General features: G+C 47.7%; 1 protein-coding gene across 1 annotated transcript; it reads right to left on the reverse strand.

Annotated features, from left to right (window-relative positions):
- Positions 1 to 552: 552 nt before the first annotated feature.
- Positions 553 to 921, reverse strand: LOC123772919 (NEDD4-binding protein 2-like 1). Its single transcript, XM_045766356.2, has one exon. The coding sequence runs from the start codon at positions 919 to 921 to the stop codon at positions 553 to 555; it is 369 nt and encodes a 122-aa protein (XP_045622312.2).
- Between the last annotated feature and the right edge of the window lie 10,648 nt (positions 922 to 11,569).

Genomic DNA, 11,569 nt, shown 5'->3' on the forward strand with positions numbered 1-11,569 from the left:
ATAAATCTGGAGAATTTTATTTTCAAAATGTAAATGTTGCTCATCAGGATGCTGGCAATAATTTTACAGCTGCAGATAGTTTAACGTTCACTACCATAGTGGTGTGGGTTGTGCTATGGCGGCTCCTTCAACTAATGACGTTGGGTGTAGCCACTGATTGCTGGTGTGGCGTCAGTTTGGCCTCACACTCCACTCACATTTTATGATAAGACAGACACTTAAGTCACTTTATATCATGTGTCTTAATGTTTATACAATTTCGTGTGTAGATTACACTACAATACATTTTGAAAATAAAACTCTTCAGATTTATCATCTTGTGATAACGTGTTACAAGTAATTTTGTCATCAGCACTTTTAATATTTGTTTTATATATCTTGTCTTCTGTCGTCAAAATCATAGCAAGGCCCATTAATATTCTGCCCACCTTTTCTTGACTTTATTCCATAACTTGCACACTTATTATGTCTGTGTGCTGATAATCCCTGTATATCACCAATGATATGCTCAATCTTTACATCTATTTCATATCTTCGTCTCATATCGTAAATTTATTTTTTTGGCACCCAATGTGAATTTCTTCTGGCAAGTTCATCTGGATCAAGCTTCCATGGCGTATCTGCATCCAAAATGTCAACCTCATAGTCATATTGAAGGCCAAGTTTAACATATGGTTTCATTTCCAATGCCTGTAAATTGGTATTATCAAGTATTATGGAGGTTTTGCCGTCCTGTAGTTTCTGGTGTTCTCTTTGTTTATTCCACTGATGAGCATCGCCAATCCTCGAAGGATCATAGCCATATTTACCACGTGTATTGTAAAAATAACTATCTGTAGACAGAATGACACCAGTCCTGCCCTTCTGTTTTATCGCTAATGTGAATTTTCCAGAGCCTAGCAGTCCTCGCATTAGAACCATAATTCTTGCACTCAGTAAAAAAAAATTGAAAATTTCAACTTATTTATTTAACTACAATTTTTTTTTTGTCTTTGGATGGAAACTGCGAGGTTTGGACTACGTTAGAGCTCCTTCCTGAATGCCAAAGGCCATTGTTGTTAACTGACGCATTTCGTTTAAAACCAATAGGTACAAATTCTGGTGCCAATACCCAATTAGAAGTACATTGTTTTCGGTTAATCTCAAAATTCATCTGAAATTCAGATCTGTGGGGGAGAAAGAAAGGGTGAAAATTACTGTTCCTCTAAGGCTGCTATGTTGTGAATTGATTGTTGTTTTAGATTCAGCTACTGAAAACAAAACATTCCACGTAGCACGGGCTATGGTGTGTTCGTAAGTGGAGGCCCTTTAGAGCCTTTATCTGTATCAACAGCTGATACTAGATCTCAGGGGATGGATGGGGGTCTTCATGGTGGATCTCAGCCCCGGAGGGTTGGCTGTACCAGTTATGGAGCTGGTAGGGTTAGTGTAGACATCTGGGGTTCGAGCTGACGACCGTCCGGCCACCGGCGGCAGACCCCACTCTGAGGCCGTGACTCTTCCTTGTAGACATCTAGGTCATCCGTTTTTTTCCTTGACTGAGATTTTGGTTAAGCCGTGCTGTCGTTGGAGTTTGATGAGGTGGCCTCCATGAGGAGGTCTTGTACCGAATAGGTGTTGAATTTGTGATGCGGCGGGGGAGCTCCTACTAAGATTCCCTCGTCTGATGAGTCTGTAACCTCCGTAGTTGGTGTTTTCGTCCTTCCCCTCGCAACCTGAGGTAGGCTCAGGTGTCGTGGATTGGTGGTAGAAGCTATTTCAGGAGCGTTGGTGGTGCTGTTAGCATTTATAGACAGCACGTCTGCTAGCGCGGCTGCTGAAATGGTGATGGTAGGAGAGTTGAGTGCCGGAGGTGGAAATACATCTGTTTGTGCCACCCTGGTCTTGGGTGGTTCTGGAGTCTGTGTTGAAATCGACCTCGTGGTCGTCCTGGTGGTAGTTTCCGGAGTGGTAGTGGAGGCAGTGAGACTTGCGCCAGGGGTTATGATGGGGTCCAGGTCATTGGCTAGGTATAACTTGTTCAGTTCACTAACAAAACGGTGGTTGTCTGGTCCGGCAAGCCTCTCCGCTAGCCTAATAAAACCAGGAATAATGCCTGTACATGATGCAGGGGGCTGCAAAGGAGCCTTTGGACCATGGGTCCCCATTGTAAAGGCTGGGTCGCCTGGTGGGAGGAGCCACTCGTTGGTAAGACCGGAAAGTCTTCTGGTCTGTTGGTGAGAGGTGAGGTGGTGGGTTGAGCGCCTGGAGCTCTGGTCACAGAGGTAGAAGGGTTGTTTCTCTTGGCTTCAACCTGGGCCTTGATGTTTCCCTGTCTGCGGGGGCAGCGGTAGGAAATTCCAGGGTGATTTGCCATCACAGAGCAAGCAGTGATGGGTTGTTGCCTTGCATATGGAGTAGTGATGGTCCAGTGCGCACAGGCTGCACTTCTGGACAGGGTGCTGACACTTGTTGGTGGGGTGGGAGAGCTCGTAGCACTTGAAGCACAGCTGGATTTTATGTATCGTTCCTCTTTTACTTGGTGGGGGGGGGGGGTATTTGTAAGCCAAAGCAGTAGAAGCCTTGTGTGGCAGCCTGGGTGGCCGCAGCTATGGTGATGAAAGTAATCTTCATTGAAGATTTGCCGGTGCAGCAGAACTCTATGGTTGATTACACCCAGATTCGGATTTTCGTCCTCGATATTGTCCATAATATTATGTTGCGGTTGGTCAGCGATCCACCGGCTGGTCCTACTGGTAAAAACAGTTCTTCCGGCCAGGAACTGACGCGGGAAGTGAGGATGTAGGTGGTGTTCCTTGCGAAGTATGGCATCGTTGGTCAAGAGTTTCTCTAACTCTTCCTCACATGAAAAGAAGAGCACGATATCATCGCCTTCCTGACTAATGTCAGTGGTGTTATGCCAGTAACGTCCTTCAGGACCTTTAAAATATCGCTTTTCCCGAAAGCATGACCGTCAAGGGTGGGAGGGGGAAGCTCTAACCTTTAAACGTTTGGGCCGCATTGTGTCCACACCCTCAAAGGGTAGCAGTGTGAATGGGTGAATTGATTATTGTTGTTGTTTTGCATTTAGCTACTCAGAACGCAATGTCCATGTAGTACGGGCTATAGTGAGCTCGTAATTGAGTTCGGTTATTTGCGATAACCTTGTTACTGATATATTTGGGTCAAAAGTTTCAAATGGAGGTGGGGGTTTTCTCCTTTTTCCCTGTTTCTTCTTCGCTTCTGTTTTAGTGCACTGGTTTTAGTCTTGTTTTAATAACATTATCTTGATGGCGGATGTAAGTGCATAATGTTTACTACTGAGTCCCATTCTTCAACGGCTTTTCTAATCATTGTAGTCGCTGTGGAATTTGCGTCTAATGCAGCTGCTGTCGTTAAAGTAATGTTGAGTTTGATGCGCAGGGCTTCAGTTGCTTCACATTTCAGTAAGTAGTGCAACAGTGGCGCCTCTGCCTCTGTTCCACAGATATGACACTCTTTAACTATTGGATTTATTACCTTCCAGCAGCAGCACTTGTAACCAAGTCTGCGTCTATGACTACTGCAACGTCTCTGGATATGTTTTTACCAGGCTTGAAGGAGTAGTACCCAGTGGTTTGTTTGTACCACATCGCAGTGGATCTTACTTCCGCTACTCTGTGGCAACTTTTGATAGTTGGGAGTATTTTCTTCTTGATTTGCTCCTTAATCTGTGATGATGATTGATGAAGATTAAGCCATCCAAGAGGTGCGCTATGTAAACAACGCCATCTGTTGATGGAGGCGTGGTATCGGTGGATGGCTCCAGTTTCCTGCCCCAGTCAGAAGAGGAGGTTGATGTGGATGACCTCTGGTGGGTGGCATATCAAGATCAGCACCAGTGCCATCTAGGTTGTGGCTACAATGCTCAATGTTGATTCTCCGGTGAACGAATGTTATCCCAGAGTTACACTGTGTACTGACCATCTGGCTAATGACGTTTTTTATGTCCACATAGGTGACATATGCAGGTAATTGAGCTGAGGAGGGCAGTTCACCTTGGGCAGTCCACGAACTCTTAGCTTGGTCTTGCGAGAGGACTAAGTAACCACCGTCGATTTGAGAAGAGTGTGTTAGCTGCTGATATCTTTTGAGGATCGACATACCTGGGATTGGCTTGTAAGAGTTAAGGAAGACAGTGATGTGTCTATTGCGAAGTGCTGCTAGCAAGCTGCTAGAGGCTTCTGCCAGAGGATTAGCTACCCCTGAATATGTTAGTTTGGGAGCCCTGTCAGCGTGTTGCTGAAGCCCTCTGCCAGTGAGTATCTGGAGAGCGAAGGTGGGATGCAGGCACGTCGTGATACTGTGTGGGTGGAGTGGCCCAAGTAGAAGGTGAACTCGCCAGTGTTTGTCAGTGAAAAATGTGTACCTGGCATGTGGATTTACAGGGATTGATGAACACTGTCGTTGTATTGTGCCCTGAGTGAAAGAGGCATTTTGTACATACGTGTAGTAATAATCTATTATAATGTAAATATATTGGTGAAGGGAATCGTGTATTATTAATCTCCCGCCCCCCCTCCTCCTTATTTATGCATTGCACTACTACTCGACACAGCCAATTCTTCAAAGCTTACTACCGACTTGGGTTGGATATAGAATAAGAGGTCATAACAGCAAGAACCCAGTTACTGGCCCAAAGTGGTCGTAACAACTCGTTTTAGTGAATTTATATCCATTTTATAGTGCGGTGACGAAAACTAAACTGCATAATCTAAATAGGGCCTAACCAGAGCAAGATATATAGGAAGAACAACCCCAGGTGTCTTATTAGTAATGCTTCGATTAAAAAAATCCAGTGTCCTATTTGCCTTATTACGAACATTTAGGTATTGATTTTTACGTTTAAAATTTCTTACTACTCATAACTCTGAGATCCCTTTCATAATCCGACTTCACAATCTCAACGGCATCTAGCTCGCATCTTGTAACTCTGTCATCATTACCTAGCCTCAAAACCTTACATATGTCTGCATTAAACTGCATCTGCCAATCTTTTGTTTCCTTTGGTATAGTCATGTCCAGTCATACTTAATATAGCTGCCCCAAATACCATGAGCCTCTACCTTGTTAATCAGTCTTTCATGTGGCACTATATCATAAGCTTTGCTAAAGTCAACATCACAAATCTTCACACGCTATCAACTGCCTCAACTGCTGGAATAAAATGATAGCAAATTTGTCAAAAATGGACAGCCATTTGTAAAACCATGTTGTGAATCATTTATTAATTTATATTTTTCAAGATGAAGACCAATGGTATCTGTAATTATCGATTCAAGTAACATTCCCGCAATAGACGTTAAGGCCAATTGTCCGATAGTTTGACGCAAGTGATCTATCTCCTTTCTTGAAGATTGGTACCACATTAGCAACCTTCCACGACTCTGGCACTCTGCCTGACACAAAAAAATTATTAAATATGGTACACAATGGCTTGCACAGCTCCTCTTTGCATTCCTTAAGCATCATGGCAAACACTTTGTTTGGCCCTGGGGATATGTTTGGATTGAGTTCTACTATTTGTTTAATAACATCCTCCATGGTAACTTCTAAACTAGTCAACCTGTCCTCTTCCCCACCCACATAGGCTTGTTTGGCTGAAGGCATAATGTTAAGTTCCTCTTTAGTAAATACAAAGAAAAAATATTTATTAAAAATTCTACTCATCTCTTCATCGTTATCAGTTATCTGACCGTCTCAGTTTTTAATGGACAATGTCCTTTCCCTAATCTTTGTTCGATATAACTGAAAAAACTTTAGGATTTGTCTTTGCTTACCCTGCTATGCGAACGTCATAGTTTTTCGTTTTTTCCCTCCTTTATCTCCTTTTTAGCATTTCTAACCAGTTGGACGATATTCTTGTTCTAAACTGACTCCACCATTGGAGTGGTGGAGGCGACACCAAATGGAGGATCCTTTTGTACCAAGCTCCCCCTCCCCATCCGGCCTGTTGGCGCCATGAGGGGGCTTAGTAGACGGCTGCTGGAGTGTGATGCTCCGTGGGACAGTCCTCTGTCCTTTTGCGGCCTTGCACTCCTGCTGCTGTCTTTTCTAGTTGTGCTGAATCGCTTTTCCTTTTCCTTATGTTTCGTTTTTCTCCCCCCCCCCCTTCCCCCCTCTTCTCCTATCTGCTTGTCGTTTCCTGCCAACCATTTGCTTGTTTTGGTTATTCCTTTGGGCTTCTTCTATTTTGACGCCCGGGTGCTTGAGGAGGCATACTCTTGCACCCGTAGAACTGTAGTACCTGACGTCTCGAGCGAGGGGAACCTTTTATTGTCACTCCCCCTTTCGTCGCTGAACCCGATCTCGACGGACTGACGGTTCTTAAGGTGGCGTTTGTGGGGCGTATACTCACGACGCACCCCTAGGGGGTTCCGGCATGATCGGCGATAGCTTCTTGTTGGGTGTCCTGCCTCTAATTGTGGCTCCATGGTTGGTGTGGGGGCACATTCGTGAATGAATATTCCTTTTCGTAATGATGATAACCCCTGTTTCGACTGTTTCTGCTTTACCTTCTCAGGCTCGTGGGGTGGGCGACCAAGCCCCCGAGTCGGTCCGTGTTGGAAGACCGGGCTCTGTAGCCTCCGCTGCATTGGGCCCCGACCTTGCTCCTCCTTTGGCCTCTCTGGCTCCTTCCCCTGGCTCCCCTCCCTCCTCTGTGGTTGGGTCGAGCCCCAAGCCCCCAGTGGTGACTACCTCGTCCCCTGGCGCGGCTCCTTCTCTAGTTGTAACTACTGCGCCTTTTAACCCCTCTCTCTCTGGGGGTTCTCACCGCCGTCCTCGTCACGGCCGCCCTCGCTCGATTCCTTCCAGTTCTGCTACCTATCAAGCCTTGTTTGGTCCCGCTTCGTGGGCCAAATATTTTGATCTTCTCCCTCTTGATTCTGCGCCTCCTGACGATTTCTCCCTCCATCGACATCTCGTTGATTCCGTGGATGGCTCTGTTACTTTCAACCCCACTCGTCTCGGTGCACGTGTCGTTGCTGCTCCTTCTCAGGATGCTGCTTCCCGCTTGGCTGCCTTATCCTGCCTTGGCGAGACACCTGTTCGGGTCTCGAAGAACGCTCAGTTGAATGCCAGTGTTGGCACTATTCTGCTCCCGCCCCATGTTGCGACCGGTGTTCGGGACCTGCGCGACTGCCACGACAATATTCGACATATCTTTGCTGCCCAGGGCCATTCTATTCTCCAGGTGGACACGTTTACTCGTCCCCATCGTGGTAGTCGCCGTCAACCCCTCCGGGTTGTGAAGATTACCTTTGATGGTAGGACCCTTCCACCCTCTGTCATTCTTGCTGGTGCCAGGTGCTCTGTCCAGGAGTACATTCCTTCTCCTCGGCTCTGTAACAAGTGCTGGATGTTTGGGCATGGTGCCCTCCACTGCTCCGGGACTGTCTCTCTCTGTCCTTTGTGTGGGGGTGAAGGTCACTCTAAGTCGGAGTGCACTTCTCCCCAAGCTCGCTGCCTCAACTGCGGTGAGGCCCATCCTACCTTCTCCCGTGCGTGTGTCCATTACAAGCTTGAGGCAGCCGTCCTCAACTTGAAGCACCGGGAGCGTTTATCTTTTCCTGAGGCGAGACGCCAGGTTCGCCAGCTCCCGCCTTATGCTAATATCTTTTATGCTCACGTGTTGCGCTCTTCCTCAACTCGTCCTTCCCTCCTTCCTCAGACTCACAACCGTTTCTGGGCCTTGGACCCTGATACGCCCACTGCCCCCTCCTCTGTTCCTTTGGGTTCTCTCCCGAAGGATCCACCTCCTGGTCCTCTGTCTGGGGTTCCCCTTCTTTCTACCCGGTCTGTCTTGTCTCCTGTGTCTTCTTCCTCGTCTCCCTCCATTCCTCCTTCCCATCCTTCCCCTCCGTCTCTTGACTCTCCCCGCCGCCTGTCGGCGCAGGCTGACGCCCATCGCTCTCCAAAAGGCCGTCATGTGTGCTCTCGTTCAGCTTCTCCTGTTGAGACGCTAGAATCCGTTGCCCAGTACGTGGTTGCTGGGACACCTGTCTCTTTAAGTCCAACTGCGGAAAGCAAGACACACGCTCATCCTGGAAGTCAGGACATTCAAGAAGGACATGCACGACCGTAAGAGGGACAATGCAACTAGGACAATAAGGAGCAGGGCTGCGCTCCATCAGTGACCATGGGTTAAGCGAGTATGGCCAATACGCAACCTCGCCAGAGCTGTTTCCCAACGCCGGTTATGGGTAGGAGGACGGCTACGAGGAAACACAACACTTAAGAGTACGTAGTTTGTTACCAGTAACAGACGACCAAGAAGTTTGCCAACGGGTAAGGATGGAGGAATGGTTAACCGGGTAAAAGTTGGAATATGGAATACCTTTACAAGAGAAGGGACAAGAGCGGACAGCTTCCTTGGCGGCAGCATCCACACGCTCATTTAAAGACACACCAATATGGCTGGGAACCCAACAAAACTCAACCGACTTAAATTTACTGTGAACAAGAAACAGCCAATGCTGGATCTCGACAACTACTGGATGAACCGGATTAAAGGACCCGAGACCCATGAGGGCACTACGAGAGTCAACAACAACTACAAAGGAAGACTGACAACGAGAAAGCAGGAGACGAAGAGCATAGAGAATAGCATAAAGCTCCGCTGTAAAGATGCTAGTCTCCGGAAGTAAGCGACACATATTAGTGCGATCAGGAAAAACAACAGAGTAGCCAACACCATCCGCAGACTTAGACCCATCGGTGAAGACAGAAACGGAGCGGGAGTGAGAAGAAAAGTGCTCGAGGAAAAGGCGTTTTAGAACCGTAGGAGGGGTAAAAGCTTTAGTGATACGGGTCAAGGATGTACAAAACCGCGGAAGAGGGACTCTCCACGGGGGCAAAGAAGGAACAACACGAGGAGAAACATTAGAAATACGAACGGAAAGAGAGTCCTGTAGGCGAGATAACCGGACAGAAAGAAGGAGGCGGTGAAGAGGAACAGGAACCGCAGGAGGGGTAAAAGTTAAAGCACGACAGAGGCGAGAGGAAGGATGTTGTAAGGACCGCGCAAAATAGTGAAGACAGTAGCGATCACGGCGGTCTTGGAGAGACAGGAAGCCAGTGTCAACATACAAGCTAAGGACGGGAGTCGAACGAAAGGCACCAGAACTGAGGCGCAACCCAGTATGGTGCAAAGCATCAAGACGGCGAAGAGTAGAAGGAGAAGCAGACGAGTAAGCAGGGCAACCATAATCGAGCTTAGACAGGACGAGAGAGGAATGTAAAGCAAGGAGAGTGCGCCTATCTGCTCCCCAAGAAGTATGGGACAAGACCTGAAGGAGGGTAAGGGCCTTAGAGCACTCAACACGGAGGTAAGAGATATGGGGAGACCAAGGCAAACGAGTGTCAAGGAATAACCCCAAAAGCTTCGCGGAATCTTTGTACTCAAGAGGATGACCATAAAGTGACAAAGAGGGACGAAGAACGACCCGTTTCCGCGTAAAAGTCATGACACAAGTCTTAGAAGTAGAGAACTTGAAGCCATGATCGGTGGCCCAAGATGACACGGCATAAATTACAAGTTGAAGCCGGCGCTGAAGGAGAGGCGAATCATCACCCTGACAGCAAAGTGTAAGATCATCGACATAGAGAGCGGAGAAGACACCAGAAGGAAGAGAGGAAAGAAGACCATTGAGGGCAACCAGAAAAAAGAGTAGTGCTCAGAACACTACCCTGGGGCACACCTTCGTATTGCTGAAAAGAAGAACAGAGAGCGGTACCAAGTCGCACCCAAAAGGAACGACGAGAGAGGAAGCTGCGGAGAAAGAGAGGAAGATGACCACGAAGGCCAAAAGAATGAAGTTGAGATAGAATATGATATCGCCAAGTGGTGTCGTAAGCCTTTTCCAGGTCAAAAAGGACGGCAACAACGGAGGTCTTCGCAGCAAGCGCAGTACGAATATAGACCTCCAAGTTCACCAGGACATCTGTAGTACTGTGGCACTTGCAGAAACCAAATTGAGAAGGGGAGAGGCGGTGATGGTGTTCCAGGAACCACATCAGACGAACGTTAACCATACGTTCAAAGAGTTTGCAGACACAACTTGTGAGGGCAATAGGGCGAAAGTCCTTAGGGGAAGTACCCAGAGACCCCGGTTTGCGAACAGGGAGGACAACGGCATCGAGCCAGTCCTCAGGGACTGACGACGACTCCCAGATCCGATTATACAGACTCAGTAAATACTGAGACGTGCACGGAGGGAGATAGAGAAGCATCTCATAATGAATACCATCGGAGCCCGCCGCCGTAGAACCGCAGAGGGCCAGGGCAGAACAAAGTTCAGAGAGAGAGAGAAGGGATCATTATAGGTAAGCCGAAGACGAGTGCAGAAATCTAAAGGACGAGACTCAAGGACAGGTTTACGAAGAAGGAAAGATTGGGGAAGTAAGTAAGTAATTATCAAAAGAAGGCACCAAACCGGGAAGGCTATGTAGCACCATCAAGTACGCAAAATAATCAGAGGGCGCTAAATATCACCAAGGATGCCAATACGAGAACAAAAACGCATAAGGCGAACGATATCAAAAGTATCCGAGTCACCAAGAATGCTATCGAGGGACAGGTGACCGCGAGGGGCGGTCGGAAAGCAAGACACACGCTCGTCCTGGAAGTCAGGACATTCAAGAAGGACATGCACGACCGTAAGAGGGACAATGCAACTAGGACAATAAGGAGCAGGGCGGCGCTCCAAGTGACCATGGGTTAAGCGAGTATGGCCAATACGCAACCTCGCCAGAGCTGTTTCCCACCGCCGGTTACGGTGGAAGGAGGACGGCCACGAGGAAACACAACATTTAAGAGCACGTAGCTTGTTACCAGTAACAGACAACCAAGAAGCCTGCCAACGGGTAAGGACTGAGGAATGGATAACCGGGTAAAAGTCGGAATACGGAATGCCTTTGCGAGAGATGGGACAAGAGCAGACAGCTTCCTTGGCAGCAGCATCCGCACGCTCATTTAAAGACACACCAATATGGCTGGGAACCCAACAAAACTCAACCGACTTAAATTTACTGTGAACGAGAAACAGCCAATGCTGGATCTCGACAACTACTGGATGAACCGGATTAAAGGACCCGAGAGCCATGAGGGCACTACGAGAGTCAACAACAACCACAAAGGAAGACTGACAACGAGAAAGCAGGAGACGAAGAGCATAGAGAATAGCATAAAGTTCCGCTGTAAAGATGCTAGTCTCCGGAGGCAAGCGACACATATAAGTGCGATCAGGAAAAACAACAGAGTAGCCAACACCGTCCGCTGACTTAGACCCATCGGTGAAGACAGAAACGGAGCGGGAGTGAGAAGAAAAGTGCTCGAGGAAAAGGCGTTTTAGAACCGTAGGAGGGGTAAAAGCTTTAGTGATACAGGTCAAGGATGTACAAAACCGCGGAAGAGGGACCCTCCACGGGGGCAAAGAAGGAACAACACGAGGAGAAACATCAGAAATACGAACGGAAAGAGAATCCTGTAGGCGAGATAACCGGACAGAAAGAGGGAGGTGGTGAAGAGGAACAGGAACCGCAGGAGGGG

The sequence above is a fragment of the Procambarus clarkii genome, chromosome 12 (assembly GCF_040958095.1).
Source record: "Procambarus clarkii isolate CNS0578487 chromosome 12, FALCON_Pclarkii_2.0, whole genome shotgun sequence".
Lineage (NCBI taxonomy): Eukaryota > Metazoa > Arthropoda > Malacostraca > Decapoda > Cambaridae > Procambarus > Procambarus clarkii.

What these genes read in the sequence shown, in the direction of transcription:
- LOC123772919 (XM_045766356.2), bottom strand. Translation starts at nt 921, where the DNA reads ATGGTTCTAATGCGAGGACTGCTAGGCTCTGGAAAATTCACATTAGCG.